The 20,423-nt window shown below is 42.3% G+C and overlaps 1 protein-coding gene across 1 annotated transcript in view; it reads left to right on the forward strand.

The window, feature by feature from the left end:
• SLC12A7 (solute carrier family 12 member 7) overlaps positions 1-20,423 on the forward strand; it is a 324,374-nt gene that overhangs the window by 236,375 nt on the left and 67,576 nt on the right. Inside the window, exons 16-17 of the mRNA XM_034761495.1 lie at positions 17,894-17,998; positions 19,348-19,516. Of these exons, the coding sequence (XP_034617386.1) occupies positions 17,894-17,998; positions 19,348-19,516 (274 nt within the window). The remainder of the gene's footprint in view (positions 1-17,893; positions 17,999-19,347; positions 19,517-20,423) is intronic.

Consider the following 20,423-nt stretch of genomic DNA (forward strand, 5'->3'; position numbering starts at 1 on the left):
CTATACAAATTATTAGAGTGGCAGGCAAAGTACCAGGAACTATTTTAAGACTCATTTTTAAATTTAACTAGATTTCAGGTTAAAAGTACACTTTATTTTTAAGGTTTGTGCATCTCTTGCTGGCAGTAGTTTAGTGTGGGTGTCTGGGGGGGGGGGTGTTAATTCATTTTTTGCAAAAAAGGATTTAAAAATACAATTTAATGCATCCATATCTTAGATTCTTTTTTGAGTATGGTCAGTTTAGATCCCTCTGGAGGTACTGCAGAGCTTCAGAGGTGCTCATATGCCCCATACTGAATTTTTTGCCTAGCAGTGTCTGGTGGGGCCATGAATATACCCTTAAGCCTCCTTATGCGCCCATGTGAAGATATAAAAGGGGGAGCAACTGTCACTCTCACTCAGTTTCCTCTTACTGACCATGGCAAGAAGATGGGACCAACCCCTTTCTAACTTTTAAAACTTACTATGGTGAAGAATCTTCACCGCTTCTTCTTATTAATTTCTTTGTTTATTTTTCCTTTGGGCTTTCCTTCCCCCTCCCCGCCCCCAAAACCCTCAAGAAAGAAAGAAAGAAAGACATTCGGATAGATGGGAGAGACCAACTGTACTGTGGGGTGAGGTGTTTCACTCCAACCATTAACTATGACAGACTCTAAACTCATTGGTGTAAACCCTGTCCTTCCTGCAAAAGACTAATACCCATCATAGACTATCTAGGGAAGCATCCATCACTGATAAGTGTGCTATTTGCAATTTCTTTTTTTCTTGCCTGGAAGTCCTGAGATGCGAGCCTCAAGCTACACTTCTTGGAGCAATCCACAATAGTAGCTTCTATGACACCAGTTATTGATTACTTCAAGGCACGTCAGGAGTTATTATTGAGGGTAGCAGATACATTGGACATTGAAAGGAGGTGATCCAAGGAAACACACAAGTTATTCAACATTCTCAGCTCCTTGGCACTCACAAGTACCCTGTTTCCCCGAAAATAAGACAGTGTCTTATATTAATTTTTGCTCCCAAAGATGCGCTAGGTCTTATTTTCAGGGGATGTCTTATTTTTCAGAAATGAAAAATGCCTTATTATCGGTGGATGCCTTATTATCGGGGAGGTCTTATTATCGGGGGGATGCCTTATATTACAACGAGAGGCAAAACTGTAAGTAGGCCTTATTTTCGGAGGATGTCTTATTTTCGGGGAAACAGGGTATCGCCCTCCCAATCAACAATCCTAATTCTGGCAATAGGTCTGTGGCACACTCTAGCTTCATTCCACGTGACTTCAGAGCTATCAGGTTGCACCCAAAGTACGTCTATGTCCATCCAGCATCAGCATCATTTGTCATTTCTGACGTCTGGGAGAAAACCATATCCAACAAGGAGACAAGAACCCTAAGAAGCTGGATGTTTTTGGCTGGAAGGCCTATTCCTAGGTATACCTCCAATTTCTCATTGCAAACTGTGTTCACAAAATACGGCTTTCTGATGTGGGGGAGCGTGGCACCCTTTCTATTTGGGCTCAATCAGCACTGCAGAAAGAGCTGAGGGATACCATCAAAGAGAGCCAAATGGTAGCCAGAATGGCATTACAAATTGCAATGGACAGATTTGCTACAGCTGCCCGCTTGATGTCCACAGCAGTCACCAGACACCAGGCCTTCTTGCTTCAGGCATCCAGGTTACGAAGGCAGGTCCAAGCCACAGTTGAGTACTTACCCTTTGACAGTAAGGCCCTTTTTGGTACAAGAACAGATAAGGCACTACATTCCCTCAAAGATTCCAGGGCAACACTCAGATCCTTGGCACCTTGGTACGATACCACAAGCCTTTCCTGTACCAGGAACACCACAGGCAGAGTATGCTGTCATTCTCTGACAATCGCTAGCCCAAGTATCTGCCTACAAAACAATCACAATACTCTTGGAGATGTCCATCATCTTCTCTTCCACCCCGCACCAGCCTCCCTCCCAGAAGTAGTAGGTTTGATGAAATGATCAAGAGCCCCACAAAGACCCCTCCGGAGAAGACATTCAGGAAGCACCTCATCCGTTTCCACCTTGTATGGACAGACATTACAGTCAACAAAAGGGTCTTGGACAGTGTTACCCTCGGCTACATCATTCATTTAGTTCCGTGCCCCCTACTCACTCCTGTTCCCCATACCTCTTCAGGGACCCTTCTCTTGAGAGCCTTTTACAGACAAAAGTGACCTTGTTGCTTTGTCTAGGAGCCATGGAAGAGGTTCCACTGGAGTATAGGGGAAGGGGTTTCTGTTTCTAATATTTCTTGATCCTAAAGAAGAAAAGACCCGAAAAGACTGAAAAAGTACGTACATTGCCTTAGATTAGAATGGTAATGCTCTCCTCCTTTATCCCATCTCTCCAAGCTCAGGACTGGTTTGTGGGTTTCATTTTACAGGATTTGTAATTTTACATCACTATTCACCTGGCCCACAGGAAGTACTTAAGAATCACAGTGGGACAAACCATTATCAATACAAGGTACTTCCCTTTGGATTCCCCATTACTCTGAGAGTCTTCATGAAAGGTGTGGCAGCACATCTAAGGAGGTAAAGCGTCCACATCTACCCTCATCTCAGCGATTGGTTATCAGAGGCAGATCACATCAGGAAGATCTGACTGACCTTAACTGTGCCCTTTCCCTGTTCACCTAAGTAGGCCTACTGATCAGCTACTAAAAGTTCTGTGTAATCCCATCACAGATGATAGAATTTATAGTAGGCAGGATAAATTCTACAGTAGCAAGAGATTATCTACCTCAAGACAGATTCTTCACATTCCACTCACTACTGAACATGGTGATTTCCTACCCCATGATGGTACAAACCCAAGATCTTATGTCCATGTATACATATGTGGCACCGCTTGCCAGAATTCATCTGAAACTGTTACAGCTCTGGCTCAGATTCATCGACTCCCCTGCAAAGCATAAAATAAGAAAATAGTTGTAGTTCTACTCCATATTTTCACAATAATATAGTAGCTACTTCACAACAAATTTCAGAAAGAGGTCTCATTCATGACCACATCACCATCTAGAGCACTTGACAAAGCTGAATCTGGCAGAGGTTGGGGAGCTGACTTGGTCCCCAGAAGAAATGAAATTACATATAAACATCTTAGAACCCATGTTTATCAGCATGGTGTGCATGGCATTCCTCCCCATCCTGTGGTGCTCAGTAGTGCAGATACTGACAAACAATATATCCACAATGAAATACATAAATAAAGGGGTGCATGTCTTCCTTCCACCCTCCCCCCCTGAGGAAGCCATCAGGTGATGGAGTTTTTGCTCCCTACATGGCATAACTCTGACAGACCTGAACCTTCCTGGGGACAATAACCTGGGAGACTTCCTAAGCAGGCAGTCCATTATTGAAAACAAGTGGTTACCAGTGTTCCCACTAATTTTTCCCACGCATGTGCGGAATGAATTTTGTTATGTGCACCAATGTGGAGGTGATGTGACACACATCACCTCCACATTGGTGCACATAACAAAATTTGAGTGGTGGGAGGAGGGGGGACAAGGGTTTCGGAGTGTGAGAGGGGACTCAGGGCTGGGACAGAGGGTTGGGGTGTGGGGGTGTGGGCTCTGGGGTGGGACCGGGGACGAGGGGCTCAGGGCTGGGGCAGAGGGTGGAGGTGGGGGAATGAGGGCTCCAGCTGGGGATGCGGGCTCTGGGATGGTGACGAGGATGAAGGGTTTGGGGTGAAGGCTTCCCCGGGGCTACAGCAGGGAGAGAGGACTCCCCCCAGCTTTCTCTCCATGCAACAGCACCTGGGCTGGGGGGGAGAGGTGCTTCTCCTTGCTGCGGCAGGTCCGGGGCTGGGCTGGGGTCGGGGGAGGGGCGCCTCTCCCCTGGCCGTAGCAGGGCTGGGCTGGGACTAGGTCATGGTTGGGGGAGGGGCGCCTCTCCACCCAGCCGTGGCAGGTCCGGGCTGGGCTGGATTGGGGCTGGCAGGGAGAAGCATCTCTCCCTGCTGCAGCCCTGAGCGCCTGCGCGGCACTTAATAGGCTGCTGCATGGCCACGCAGCTTAGAGGGAACTTAGGTGGTTACTACTGAAATCTATCACCGACTCTGTATTTTACCACCAGGCAGTGAGGTGATAGACGTGCTTGCCACCCTGGACAATGCCAAATGTCCGAATTCTGTTCCATGCTTTCCTTCTATAGTAGAACCAGGTCTCCTTTGTTCCTTCCCACCAAGTCCCACTGTCCACAGGGTGATCACCTAAGCAAGATGAGATCAGATGAGGCTCATCCTCATAGCCCCCTATTGGCCAAGGCAGCTGTGGCTAGTAGACCTCCTGCATATGTCTGTGTGACCTAAGTCAGTGTCACAAAATGCTCCCAGAATTAGGGCCAGGTATTCTACCCCAGACCCAAAATCACTGCAACTGATGTCTCAAATATTTCCTAACTGTGTGCCATGGAAAAGGACTGATTCTTGCACCTTTGGGAGATACTAGCTCAGAGCAGAAAACTGTTCAGAAAGAAAACCTATTCCTGTAAGTGTGAGAAGTTCTTAAGGTGGGGGGGCTTGCAGGCTGATATTAAAACATTCTGGAGTCTTTTTCAGTTCAGTTAAGATCCGTCTGGCAGCAATATTGATGTGCCATCCACCAGTAAAGTCATTCTCAATATTCTTCCATCTAATGGTACTCAAGTTTCTTGTGGATTACTTGTCCACCAGTCAGGGACGGTACTCCAATGTGGCACCTCAATTTTTTCCTCCAAAGACTTATGGATCTCCCTTTTGAGCCTCTGCAAAAAGCTCCATCCACCATCTTCCTTTTAAAACAGTATTCTTGGTGGCTGTCACTTTGACCAGAAGAATAAGGAGGCTGCAAGCACTTGTGGCAGATCCTCCATACATCTTATTTCACAGAGATAAGTGGTCCTGAGACCTCATACAAAATTCCTCCCAAAGGTGATATCAGAGTTCCACTTAAATCAATCCATCAACTTACCTATGTTCATTCCAAGACCACACTCTATGCAAGGGGAGAAGAAACTCCACACTCTGGACATGTCTAGGTCCCTTCAGTACTATACTGATAGGATCAAATCTTTCAGATAATTTTCACATCGGTTACCTGCAATAGCTGGCCGATCCAAATGTCAAGCAAACTCATCCCAGAAACTTTCAGAATGGATAAAACATCTCTCCTTTTGCTACCAGATGCTGCTATATCCCTCCTGCTGGCTCTTACAGCTAAATTCACCAGAGCTGAGATGGCATCCACAGCATGTTTTCATAACATAATATCCTAAATTTGCAAAGGTCCTGCTTATGTTTGTCAAGTGGTATACACTGGACTTGGTAGCCAGATCAGACACAAAGTTTGGAAGAGTTGTATTCCTTTCTTTGTTCAACTGATGCAGCTGATTGTCCTCATTCCCACCATCCTGGAGGGTTACTGTTTGCTAGGCATCTATACTGGGATCCACACTAATACTAAGGGTGCATGTACACTTGGAGCTTGCATAAACATACCCATGCTAGCTCTGTTCCAGCTAGCAGAACTAACTTGGGTGTGTCTATTTGAGTTTGCTATCTCACTCCCAGGCCTAGTTGTAGACATAGCCATATATGAAGAAGAAAGAACACTTACTTACCCTAACACTTACAGTAGGTTCTTTAAGCTGCGATAATCTGTGCAGATCCCATGACCAGCGGCAGCTCCAGGCACCAGCACTCCAAGTGTGTGCCTGGGGCAGCCTGCCGGTCCCTGTGAGGGCGGCAGTCAGGCAGCCTTCGGCAGCACGCCTGTGGGAGGTCCGCCGGTCCCGCGGATTCGACGGCAATTCGGTGTCGGGTACGCCGAAGCCGCGGGACCGGTGGACCTCCCGCAGGCAAGCCGCCGAATCCGTGGGACTGGGAACCTCCTGGAGGCATGCCACCAAAGGCAGCCTGCCTGCTGTGCTTGGGGCGGCAAAAAAGCTAGAACTGCCCCTGCCCATGACCTGCCATCCAAACTACTCTTGGAGTCCTCAGCTGCATAGGCTTTCAGTTGAGAGAACTGAGGGAGGGTCAGGGCCACTCCACCCTTTGTTCCCTTGCATGGGAGCACAAGCAGATACAGCGTGTACGCATGGCTGCATTGGACACTGCCAGGTAAAGTATTTCAAGCTTGCATGCCTAGGTTGTATGCACACCTACAGTGGAATCCATATTAACTACAACATCACAAAGAACTAGTTATTCTAGAGTAAATGAGTTCTTTACGTTCACTAATGAGCCCAGACATGACTGTGTTAATATAAAGTCTTCTAAGTGTATAAAGAGAGAGAATCCAAAAAAGGAAATACATGACTCTCTAAATCAAACATTCATGAGTTCCAAGAAACCATCAATTACAAAGGCTCATTACATATTTTTTTTAATTTTCCTTCATACTGTTATCTGCTAATTATTAAATCAATTTCCAAATCATTAGATGAAAAATCCTTATTTTTTCTATTCTTTTTCTTGCTGATCTTCAAAAAAGTATGCCATTTGGTCAAACAAAAAATATACAAATGATTCTTACCTGTGACTAGGCACCATTGAACACAAAGAAGCTTGTAAATTGTCTTGCATTAATCTAAGTTTTCGAAATAATGAGATGAACATAACATTCATGATCACATGTGGATTTTGTGATACCTGGAAAATATTTTGTGCTACTCAAAATCTGGTTATTAATGGAGTAACTCTGATATCCAGTCAGTCTGTGAACAAAATTAATCAAAAGTGTGCATTCTTATGCATAGAGAATCCTATAGTCTAGAAGTCATGACTGATGGATTCACCAAGACCATAGAGGCAGCTGATATGTTCAGTTTTTGGTTCCAGAACTTCTTCCTCCTTCTCTGTTACATCTGCTCAGCAAGCACATCACAGTTTTTTTGCTGCCTCTGTAAATAGCTGCTCTGAGCTCTCCAGGCCTCAGACCTTGGGCTGTGAGGGCAGTCTTCGCTTTTTTCCCTGTTCTTCCTCTACTCCCTTACCCATAATATTAACATGACACCCATTAAATTAAAACTGGCTAACTGATAGTTCTCAAAATATAATTTTAAACAGGAAATAATCATTAAGTGTGTATGTTTCTAGTGAAATGCCTCAGGGATTGATTCTTGGCCCTATGCTATTTAACACATATCAATGACCTGGAGGATAACATAAAATCATCACGGATAAAGTTTGCATATGATACAAAGATCATATAACTGGTAAACAATGAAGAGGACAGATCACTGATTCAGAGTGATCTGAATTGTTTGGTAAACTGGCCTCAAGCAAAAAATATGCATTTTAATGGTAAATGTAAATACATACATTTAAGAACAAAGAAGGTAGGCCATACTAACAGAATGGGGAACTGTATCCTGGGAAGCAGTGACTCTGAAAAAGATTTGGGGGTTATAGTGGATAATCAGCTAAGCATGTGCTCCCGGTGTGATGCTGTGGCCAAAAGGGCTAGATCCTTGAATGCATAAACAGGATACTATCAAGTAGTAGTAGAGAGGTTATTTTACTTCTGTATTTGGCACTAGTGCAAACACTACTGAAATACGGTGTCTGGTTCTGGTGCCAACAATTCAAGGAGGATGTGGAAGAATTGGAGAGAGTTCAGAGAAGAGCTTTGAGAATGATTAAAGGATTAGAAAAACATGTCTTATAGGGATAGATGCAAGGAACTCAATCTATTTAGCTTAACAAAGCGAAGGTTTAGGGGTGACTTAATTACAGTCTGGAAGTACCTACATGGGGAACAAATTGTTGTTAGTGCGCTCTTCAGTCTAGCAGAGAAAGGTACAACAGAATCCAATGGCTGGAAGTTGAAGCTAGACAAATTCAGACTGGAAATAAGGTGTAAATGTTTAGTAGTCAAAGTAATTAATCATTGGAACAATTTACCAAGGGTTGTGGTGGATTCCCTATCACTGACAATTTTAAAATCAGGATTGTATGTTTTTTTAAAAATATTTGCTCGAGGAATTACTTTCGGAAGATTCTATGGCCTGTGCTGTACAGAAGGTCAGACTAGATGATCACACAGATCCATTGCCATGCCAGCCATACTGGGTCAGACCAATGGTCCATCTAGCCTAGTATTTGGTCTTCCAACAGTGGTCAATGCCAGATGCCCCAGAGGGAATGAACAGAGCAGGAATCATCAAGTGATCCATTCCCTGTCGCCCATTCCCAGCCTCTGGCAAAATCAGATTTTTTAAAAGAACCATCCCATTAACGAATCAGGCAGAGGAAAGTGATTATTACAACAGAGCCAGCTGAGTATAATGGGACTCATTCATGTTCCAATTCAATCCAGGGAATGGGTGCCAGAAAAAGAAAACCCAACATGCACTAGTTGACACTTGGTGATTCATCAGGGTCTCAGAGCAGTGTCCTCTCCATGGACAACAGATTTATTCAGTCATGACAGTCAACATATTAGATTGTGTTTTTCTAAATAAGCTACATGATATCCATGATCAGCTGTACCCCAGAGAGATAACTTTCTCCTGTCCCAGACAGAGCAAAGTTTCCCGTCTCTACATGTAGTGAGAGACAGAAATTCAAATGAGCAACCTGGAGCTTGCACCCACAAATATTTTGATGCATGTTAATCTGTTTGGCAGGCTAGTGACTGACCTTCCAGATATCAGGATGTGGAATCCAAGAAAACAAATTATTTCTCATAAAGGTGGCCAGGATCTCTAGTGTATGCCCTCCCACCAAGTCCACTGCTCTCTAGGACCATATAAAAGCTAGGAAGGTGAGAGCAGCAGTGATAAAGTTTATGCCTTTCTGACAAAAAAGACTATGACTCTAAGGACTAATTAATCTTTCACTGGACCTCCCAATGCTTCTGCCTCATAGAGGCCTACTGTTAATAGGACTAAGCAAGTTCCAAAAACAAATATTTGGATGAGGTGATTAACATATGCAAGGACTTTGGAAAGAAGTCAACAGTCCGAACTTATTCTACTAGCTGATTCAAACTACTACATTAAAGCATATGAAACAATCTCAAGTTACTCTAAGAGGATCTTAATGTATGTGTATGAGTGTCCAAGTATAGTCTCAAAAAAGCAGACTTTGACTCCCTCAGGGAACTGATGGGCAGGATCCCCTGGGAGAATAACATGAGGGTTAAAGGAGTCCAGGAGAGCTGGCTGTATTTTAAAGAATCCTTATTTAGGTTGCAGGAACAAACCATCCCGATGTGTAGAAAGAATAGTAAATATGGCAGGCAACCAGCTTGGCTTAACAGTGAAATCCTTGCTGATCTTAAACATAAAAAAGAAACTTACAGGAAGTGGAAGATTGGACAAATGACCAGGGAGGAGTATAAAAATATTGCTCAGGCATGCAGGAGTGAAATTAGGAAGGCCAAATCACACTTGGAGTTGCAGCTACCAAGAGATGTTAAGAGTAACAAGAAGGGTTTCTTCAGGTATGTTAGCAACAAGAAGAAAATCAATGAAAGTGTGAGCCCCTTACTGAATGAGGGAGGCAACGTAGTGACAGAGGATGTGGAAAAAGCTCATGTACTCAATGCGTTTTTTTGCCTCTGTCTTCACGAACAAGGTCAGCTTCCAGACTACTGCACTGGGCAGCACAGCATGGGGAGGAGGTGACCAGCCCTCTTTGGAGAAACAAGTGGTTCGGGACTATTTAGAAAAGCTGGACAAGCAAAAGTCCACAGGGCCAGATGCACTGCATCCGAGGGTGATAAAGGAGTTGGCGGATGTGACTGCAGAGCCATTGGCCATTACCTTCGAAAACTCATGGTGATCAGGGGAGGGTCCGGATGACTGGAAAAAGGCTAATGTAGTGCCCATCTTTAAAAAAGGGAAGGAGGAGGATCTGGGGAACTACAGGCCAGTCAGCCTCACCTCAGTCCCTGGAAAAATCATGGAGCAGGTCTTCAAGGAATCAATTCTGAAGCACTTAGAGGAGAAGAAAGTGATCAGGAACAGTCAGCATGGATTCACCAAGGTCAACTCATGCCTGACTAACCTAGTTGCCTTCTATGAGGAGATAACTGGCTCTGTGGATGAGGGGAAAGCAGTGGACGTGTTATTCTTTTACTTTAGCAAAGCTTTTGATATGGTCTCCCACAGTATTCTTGCCAGCAAGTTAAAGAAGTATGGGCTGGATGAATGGACTGTAAGGTGGATAGAAAGCTGGCTAGATCATTGGGCTCAATGGGTAGTGCTCAATGGCTCCATGTCTAGTTGGTAGCCGGTATCAAGTGGAGTGCCCCAAGGGTTGGTCCTGGGGCCGTTTTTGTTCAATATCTTCATTAATGATCTGGAGGATGGCATGGACTGCTCCCTCAGCAAGATTGCAGATGACACTAAACTGGGAAGAGTGGTAGATACACTAGAGGGTAGGGATCGGATACAGAGGGACCTAGACAAATTAGAGGATTGGGCCAAAAAAAACCTGATGAGGTTCAACAAGGACAAGTGCAGAGTCCTGCACTTGGGACGGAAGAATCCCATGCACTGCTACACACTAGGGACCAAATGGCTAGGTAGCAGTTCTGCAGAAAATGACCTAGGGGTCACAGTGGACAAGAAGCTGGATATGAGTCAACAGTGTGCCCTTGTTGCCAAGAAGGCTAACGGCATTTGGGGCTGTATAAGTAGGGGCATTGCAAGCAGTTTGAGGGACGTGTTCATTCCCCTCTATTTGACATTGGTGAGGCCTCATCTGGAGTACTGTGTCCAGTTTTGGGCCCCACACTACAAGAAGGATGTGGAAAGATTGGAAGGAGTCCATCGGAGGGTAACAAAAATGATTAGGGGTCTGGAGCACATGACTTATGAGGAGAGGCTGAGGGAACTGGTCTTGTTTAGTCTGCAGAAGAGAAGAATGAGGGGGGATTTGATAGCTGCTTTCAACTACCTGAAAGGAGGTTTCAAAGAGGATGGATCTAGACTGTTCTCAGTGGTACCTGGTGACAGAACAAGGAGTAATGGTCTCAAGTTGCAGTGGGGGAGGTTTAGGTTGGATATTAGGAAAAACGTTTTCACTAGGAGGGTGGTGAAGCACTGGAATGGGAGGTGGTAGAATTTCCTTCCTTATAGGTTTTTAAGGTCAGGCTTGACAAAGCCCTGGCTGGGATGATTTAGTTGGGGATTGGTCCTGCTTTGAGCAAGGGGTTGGACTAGATGACCTCCTGAGGTCCCTTCCAATCCTGATATTCTATGATTCTCTGATTCTCTGTATTACCTCAGCATGTTCTGCAAACAGTTTTCTACAAATCCTGACATTGTATGTTTTCTTAGGGTGACAGCATTGATTCCACCCTCACAAGGTAGAAACATTACTGCAGTTGGACCCCTTCCTCGAACTTCCCATACATTAAAGTATTCTGCCTAATAGCTCCTGTTTCTAAACAGGTAAAATTTTGAAGTTGGGAGCTTTCTCTGATCACACCCACTATTATACCTTTAATGCAGACAAGTAGTCCTCACAATTAAAAACAGCATTCATTATCAAAGTAAGGTCAATGATTTGTCTCTGAGAAATAGTCTTCCTTCTGCCAAGCAACAGACCCTGGTCTTTCAGAACACTGACAATCTCCTGGGTAGGGAAGACAGGTCTCCTGTAACAAGATTTGGTAGGCACTGACATAGCCATCAGTGCTTAAATTCACCAGATTCCAGATGTTGGGCATCTAATCTTCAACCAGTGCCATTTTTCAGCAGAAATCTTCTGTATGACATAGTGTCCTAGTAAGGCACAATGAAGTTATATATTTCACTTTGGTTTTGGATGATTGTAGCTAAATATTAGTCCTGCTTCCACCCTGAAGGCACATGTCTCGGAAATGGCATGGCAACGGATCTGTGGATACTAGCATGATGAGGAATAGGAGTATTTATTGAAACTTACCAGAAAATGTCCTTTCTTTGAATAATAAGATCCACAGGTCCAGCCTAGCCTTCAAATAAAGGATCATCTGCTGTTGAGTAGAAATGGAGACTGATATCTAATGATTCACCCTTCTTTTGTTTAGAGGAAACTGTCCCTAAGTTCTACAGTAAAAGAAACAGTTGTAGTTTTTTTTTTTTTTTTTGCAAAGTCTAGTGAACATAATCTCTGATTTTCAAAAATATTATCCTAGTAGTGGAAATTGTCTCAACTGTGGTATGAACTTTGGGGGTGGGGGCAGGGCTGACGCCTGGTGCTAGTGACAGACCTCTGATTCTGCCTCCAAGCTGCAAGCTTGCTAAAGTACCTATTGTAATCAAACTATGGACCTTGTTACTCAAAGTAAAAGAATTCACATAAACTTAGATAAATTTTCCTTCTATGAGCCAGTATAAAAATAATCCTCAAGTAGGAGTATATTATCATATATTCCTAAATATTCTAAGACCTGTAAAATTCATGTCTCCTGAAAGAAATATCAGGAAGATTGCAAAACAAAGGTTTGAGTTCTTTAGTAGATTGTCTACATGTCTGTACAGTGTAACAATTGTTGCAAATAATAGCAAACACCTGAGCCTGTAAAGGTGTGATATTACTATGATTAATAATATCATATTACTATCTTTTGTTATCTGCTTCTTAAATTTTTCCACAACAGAAACTCTTATCCAGATCAACAAAAGATTAATTTATATTTTGTAAAAATTTCACCATCATAGGTGATACATATAAACTTTATTTTAGGTTAGATTCTGGGAGGACTTTTCTTTGGGGATGAGTGTTGAGGTAAAAAGTATTGATCCTTTAACATGTGGCCTGTAAAATGTGTACCTAATTGGTCTGCTAGAGGTGTTCCAGCGCAATAAGCAAAGAAAATTAACGTCAGTCACTTTGTTTTTCTTTGTTTATTTCTCCAAGGGTACATCTACACTTCAAAGACTAGCCTGGTCCTTCCCAAACTGGTAGCCAGGGCACCCGTGGGGTGCCATGAAAGTTTCATAGGGGAAACTGAGTGTTTTGGGGGGGAAATAATCAATTTGCCTGTTTTTGTTTTTTCTAATTAGGAGACTGTTAAACTAGGCTTAAATCACCTGTGTCTTATCTGTGGATCTGTCTTATGCTGTGACTGCTGCCAGGGCTCAGAGCCTTTCTATGCCTTCTGCTCCTGCAGGTAGCCTCTTGCTGTAGCAGAGGGCACAGAGGCAGTGTGGGCAGTAGCCGCACCAGTGCTAGCAGAAAAGGGATGAGACAGAGGTGTCATCTTTAAAATGGAATACGCTTTACTGAGTGCTAAGCAGAAAAGGTAGAGAAGGAGACAATCAATGACAGTTACATTATGTTTTTATGTTTGGATTTTCATGGCTCGGGATTACTGCAAAAAGTCCACAGCCACACTGTCATTTGTTTTTCAGTGTTAGTAAATGAAAGTCTGAGGCCATGGAAACTACATAGACACTTAGTAATCAACTCCCTGGAATTTGTAAATGAGAGCTGTAATTTTTCTCTGAGGAAATATTCAAGATCCTTGATAAATTCATGGTCGATGAAGATTTTAAGTAGGCTATGTGTGTGAGGCTGTGCAACAATGGAGCAGCAACTGGAAAGAACAGTGGGGCTGCAGCACAAGAAAGTAATTTTATAAAATCCCTGGCAGTAAACATATGCTGCTTTAGTATGCTATGCAAAGCAGTGGGCTCAGCTTCTGTTTCACAGTGAAGTCAGATGGTTGTCACCTGGGAAAGTGTTAAAATGTGTATTTAAATTGCGTGACAGAATCAGAAAAATCTCCTCCTTGGAAAAACTGATCTTGCGGATCCCATGTGTAATGTGTCCTTGACTACATTAACATACCTGGTGGACATATTTGGCAAAATGAATGCACTGAAACTAACACTTCAAAGTAGGAATACAAATATACTAGTTAAGAAAGAGAAAACTGGTGGAACTGATGAAATAGCTTTGTCATTGGAGTTGCCACATTGAAAAGAGAATTACTGAGATGCCTACAGGGCAATCCAGCCAATGCAGGTAACAATAGCAGTGAATTTAGGACAATGCAGGCTTCAGAATAGGATAGCAAGCTGAGCATGCATCCAGTGTCTGTACTTGGCTGTACTCAGACTGAAGCCCATGCTGCACTGACTTCACTGTTATTGTTTCCTGTGTGAGTTGGAGTCAACCTAGCTATCCCTAAGGAGGCTAGTCCATGCAGTGTAGGCGAACCCTTAGACATGTTTAACAGACTAGAGCTGGTTGGAGAGATAAGGTGGATGAGATAATATCTTTGATTGGACCAACTTCTATTGGTGAAAGAGACAAGGTTTCAAGCTTCCACAGAGCTCTTCTTCAGGTTGGAAATTTTTCCAACAAAATGCCTGTTTGTCAAACCTCAGATGTGTCATGGAATATCTCCATTGACAGATTTTTAGTGGATCAAAGGTGGAGCTATGATCGAACCCTGCTTGTCAGCTTGCTGGGTTGCTAAGGAATCTGGGTCTTCCAGGACGTATGGCTCCAGGGCAGACAGCCATGTCAGGACGTTAAGGCTCCATGCCATGAGCCTGAAAGTCCTGGGTGCCCTGGCTCTGCAACAGGGATCCTGGAAGCCTGGAGGTTTTGGAATGAGTTCCCAGGGTCTGCAGCTCCAGGGCAGTGCTGCCATATGGACTGCCTTGGGCCAGAGACACCTTTCCAGGGCTTCTAGATTCCCACTAGCTGACCGAAGTGTCAGGAAGTCCTGGGTCCCCAGACAAGGGAAATCTGCATGATAGGATTGCTCCAGAGCCACAGACTCTGGGAGCCACAGCAGCTTCCAAATGCTAATAGCAGTGATGAAGCCAACAAGAACGTTAATTTCAATTAGCAGCTGTCAGGGTTGGGGCGCAAATTTTGTTTCATAAACACCTTATGTTGGTGTTTATAAAATGAAATTTTGGGGGGTATTTCTGGTTCTTGGAAAAGTTTAAATAAAATAAGCACGATTTTGTTCTGATTTGGAACAAAACCAAATTTCAAAAAATGAGAAATTTCCTGCAAACTGGAAATCCCATGGTTTGGCCAGTTCTATAGTAGACCACCCATGCACTATGTCTATCATATTATTTATCTTTAACCCTCTTAAAAAGCAGTTATAGTACTCTGAGAAGAATAAAAATATCTGGAGCTTACTGATGCCAAAATAAGAAAAGAACAAGGAACAGTTTTATATACTGAAACAAATTCCCTACAGCAGAAAAATCCACAATATAGCTCAAATTCTGCAATGAATTCCTCACAATTGGGGCCAAAGTAATTTCTGACTAGGGTGACCAGATACACCTCTACCTCGATAGAACGTGACCCGATATAATACAAATTCGGATATAACGCAGTAAAGCAGTGCTCTGGGAGGTGGGGCTGCGCACTCCGGTGGATCAAAGCAAGTTCGATATAAAAAAACAAGTTCGGTTTCACCTATAACGCGGTAAGCTTTTTTGGCTCCCGAGGACAGCGTTATATTGAGGTAGAAGTGTAGCAAGTGTATGAAAAATCTGGACACTTTTTTTCGGAGGGTGGGGGGTACAGTTGCAAATCTAAGACAAAGCCCCTAATATCGGGAGATCCCAATAATATCGGGACGTCTGGTCACCCTATTTCTGGTTCTCACAGTTCTGATATAACAGTAGATCGAAGAGGTATAGAATGAATGAGAATGGAGGAGGATGAATGACCATAAAGTGATCATAACATTTCAATAATCAGTGGAGCTCAAAGCTTCCCACAGGTTATAGACACTGGGTAATGAGGTTATTCAGAGGTTACCAGAAACATCAATAACAGTTTTGATTAAGAGAGTTTTTTGGTTCCTATTCATTTCTTTTGCTAAGGAAAATCCTTGCAAAAAAGGTATCTCATCAGATTGTATATTGAGTTCTTTAACCAATCAAGTCTCACATTCATAGATCCATGGATTCTAAAGCCACAAGGAACCAATATGATCATCGTCTGACCTCCTGTATCACACAAGCCATAGAAGTTCCCCAAAATTCTTTGTACAGCATATCTTTTAGAAAAACATTCAATCTTGATTTAAAAATTGTAAGTGATGGAGTATCCACTGCAACCTTTGATAAATTGTTCCATTATTTACTTACTCTCACCATTAAAAATGTGTGCCTTATTTCCAGTCTACATTTGTCTAGCTTCAACTTCCAACCAGTGGATCACGTTGTATATTTCTCTGCTAGATTGCAGACCATTATTAAATATTTGTTCCCCATGTAGGTATTTATAGACCAGGGATAGGCAACCTATGGCACACGTGCCAAAGGCGGTACGCGAGCTGATTTTCAGTGGCACTCACACTGCCTGGGTCCTGGCCACCGGTCCGGGGGGCTCTGCATTTTAATTTAATTTTAAATGAAGCTTCTTAAACATTTAAAAAATTTTATTTACTTTACATACAACAATCGTTTAGTTATCTATTATAGACTTATAGAAAGAGACCTTCTAAAAACATTAAAATGTATTACTGGCACACAAAACCTTAAATTAGAGTGAATAAATGAAGACTCGGCACACCACTTCTGAAAGGTTGCCGACCTCTGTTATGGACTGTAATCAAGTCACACATTAACCTTCTCTTTGTTAAGCTAAATAGATTAAGGTTCTTGAGTCTATCCCTATAAGGCATGTTTTCTAATCCTTTAATCATCCTCATAGCTCTTCTCTGAACCCTCTTAAATTTATCAACATCCTTGAATTTCGGACCCCAGAACTAGATGGAGTATTCCAGCAGTGATTGCACCAATGCCAAATATAGAGGTAAAATAACCTCTCTATCTCTACTTGAGATTCCCCTGTTTATGCATCCAAGGTTTGCATTAGCCCTTTTGGCCACAGGGAGTTCATGCAATTTTTTTTCTGATTCACTGCTTCCCAGAATAGGCTCCCCCATTATGTAACTATGGCCTACATTCTTTGTTCCTAGATGTATTATATTTAGCCATATTAAAAACCATATTGTTTACTTGGGCCCAGCCTATGAAGTGCTCCAGATTGCTCTGTATCAGGTATGTCAACATAGTGCATGGAATCGAGTCTCCCAGCCTGGGTCAGCAGACCAAGGGCACGTCTTCACTACCCGCTGATCCAGGGATCGATTTATCGCGTCTAGTGTAGATAAAATCGATCCCCAATCGCTCTGCCGTCGACTCCGGAACTCCACCACAGCAAGAGGCGGAAGCGGAGTCGACGGGGGAGCGGCAGCAGTCGACTCGCCGCCGTCCTCACAGCCAGGTAAGTCGACCTAAAATCTTAGGTTGAGAGCCCCCCACCGCCTGTAATGTAGACCTAGCCTCAGGCTCATGGGGCTCATGCTACCAACTAAAAATATCTCTGCAGGCAATGTTTTGAAGTTGCATCTTGGGCTGAAGCTTGGGATCTGAAGCCCTTCCCCCTTCTCTAGGTTTTAGAGCCTGACCTCTAGCCCAAGCTGCAGCATTTACACAACTATTTTTAGTGTGGTAGTGCAAGCACGACTCTGTCAATCCAGAGTGGGAGGCTTGCTGCCGCAGGCTGTATTATCAGTGACCTATCCTCTTCATTATTTACATGGGGCAGCAAAGGCTCCATTTCCTGTTCTGTAGTGAGAGGAATGATTTTTTTTTTTTTTTAGTCTTTTGCCAGTGCTCAAACAACTAACATTTTTATTTAATTTTCCCATCTAAAATATTATTATTGGATTCAGTTTGTTAAATCCTTAGGTTATGGGAGTAACGGGACCAATTTTATGAGGCGAATTGTGATTTACTGAAGTGTGTTACATTGTAGGATGTCTTTTTAGGATGTGTTCTGTCAGCTAAACAAGTAATTTCATTATAAAGATACTGTTTTATATTGAATTAGAAAATGTATTCTGTTAATGCAATCCCTTTTTCCAAACCTCGAAGAGCTGAAAAAGAGTGGGGTGATGGAATCAGGGGGTTATCTTTGAATGCAGCTCGCTACGCTTTACTTCGGGTTGAACATGGTCCTCCTCACACGAAAAACTGGAGGTAAGAATCCATGAAGTCCCCCTACTTTAAATATAAATAATTTTAGAAGTCAGAATATTGCTGATGATGAAACACTGTATAGATTTCAGTAATCTTAAAACTAGAGTAGGATTCATAGAGAGATATTATGTCTATAAAACAACTAAATTAATAGCCAAAGTTTACTGAAACTAGAATTGGAGTTTGCACATTGCAGTGTGTAACAGGCCATGCTCCGTTCCCGCCCTCTTATGCCTAGAAATGTATGACTCTCCAGTGAGTGGCACCTTCACATTATTTTATTTATATTCCTGCCACCAACCCCAATATAATCTTGTGCAACCAAACACGTAAAGTAGTTTCTTGCCTGTCCCTCAGGGCCAGAGAGGAACAGCGATATCTCTCCCTTGGGATCTCGGAGCATACTGTGCTCAACTAATCGAATTCTTTCTCTCTCACTTCCTTCCTGTGTCTTCTTTTATAGCCTCATCTGACAGCTAAGTGGTTCATCAGCCCCCCCTATTAGCTGCAGATTCCCCAATCAGTCTTCTCCAGGGGAACTAATTGGTGCTTAAGTGATCACAGGGCTGGGTACTTGTTAGCCTCCTGTATTCTGTCACACAGTTATTTATAGTAATTTATTAATTTATTTTACTTAATAAAGTTTCAACTAAATCCAAGTTGATTATAAGTGGCTCCTCTACACTTATTTAACATGAGGTTTTATTTTTCTTAATGTTAATGGCTATTTCTAAAATCCATGTTTTATTATTTTTATTATATGGCGCTTCTTGATAATTAGACTTTGGAAATGACAAGTGGGATAAAAGCCCTGATTATTTCACATTAATTGGACAGTTTTTAATGTTAGAATATTAACCTTCTGAGTGCAATATTCCTGGGAACTTCGTGATATGTTCTGATGTTGTACTGGTGTAATTGAAGGTAGAATTTGATTCTGCCATTAGAATTTAATTAACAATTATGCTGATATTGAAGAAGGAAGTAGAACCTATACTCTCTCATAGCTATTTTGGGTTTGTAGCACTGACAAACATCAGAAAAATAATTTTGTCAATTAAGTAAGCAGATTTCACTCTGAAACAAGAAGATTGCTGAATAATTAACAATCTGCCATTTTTCAGAGTAAAGCTACAACAGAAGGTCAGCAGAGAGTGCTATATATCTCAATTGATAATGTAGAATATCTATACTCTGACAAAGTATGATGACCAAAATTTGTCTGGGCTTCTTTGCTTGATAGTTTATCTTGTTTGCAGTTGAACACTAGATCATCTGGTTATTAATGATTCTGTTATAATTTTAATTTTCCAATTGACTTTCTGACACTTTTTTTTTAAATACTGCAGACCTCAAGTCTTGGTTTTGTTGAATTTGGACTCGGAACAGATGGTTAAACACCCTAGATTGCTTTCTTTCACCTCTCAGTTGAAGGCTGGTAAAGGATTGACTATTGTGGGCTCTGTACTACAGGGAATCTACTTGGACAAATACATAGAAGCTCAAAAAGCTGAAGAGGTATGCAAAAGGCAACTTGCAAATACTTACAGGTTCTATTTAGATTCAAGTTTCAATGAAATGGTGCCAGGATTTTCTGAAGAATTAGCATTTTACATCAATATGGGCTACTGTAAAGCATTTAAGCAAAGTTAAGTTTTGACTCAAAACATTTAATGCTTTTATATACTAAAATGAGCTTAGTGATTGGAATCAAATTATGAAAACTATTTATAAAATTTAGAAGGATATTATTATATCTAGATATTATTCTGCTAGTTTTCTCAGGATAAATCCAAAGTAGGATCAGGAGGACTCAGTGTTCTCCCATATGGAGTAGTAAAACACATTCACATAGTGGTTCATATATAGTGGTTAACCCTAAAAAGTGTATATATTTACAGTGGTCACCTTTGAAAACTGGATAATGTTATTGCAGTACTACCTCTGCTTTAGCATAGGGAATGCCTAGAGAATTCCATGCTAATATTTAATTAAAAAAGCCATTTAAAAGATTTTGAAGATGCTTTCATGAGCTTGTCTACTCTGTGCATTGGTGTGCACCAGGTAGGATGTAAATTCTAGTGCGCATCAACATGTACCTCACTAATTGGCTGTGTTGACACTACTGGTGCACACCAAAAGTTGCCTAGTGCACACTGATGTCGTCCTGTTTTATACAGTTCTACACGAGTGCACAGAAGGGAACTTCTAGTATGCACCAGCAGGTCTATGCAGCCAGTTAGTGAGAGACATGCTGGTGCATGCTAGACTATACACCCCAGCTGGTGAACACTAACTTACTGTGTAGACAAGCCCCTGTATCTTAGTGTGATACTGATCTTATCACAATGACTACTTTCCTATTCCTACATGAAGTATCGTGGTGAGCTGATATCACACTATTTAGCGTCAACCACTGTAGGAG

The sequence above is a fragment of the Trachemys scripta genome, chromosome 2 (assembly GCF_013100865.1).
Source record: "Trachemys scripta elegans isolate TJP31775 chromosome 2, CAS_Tse_1.0, whole genome shotgun sequence".
Taxonomy (NCBI): Eukaryota; Metazoa; Chordata; order Testudines; family Emydidae; genus Trachemys; species Trachemys scripta.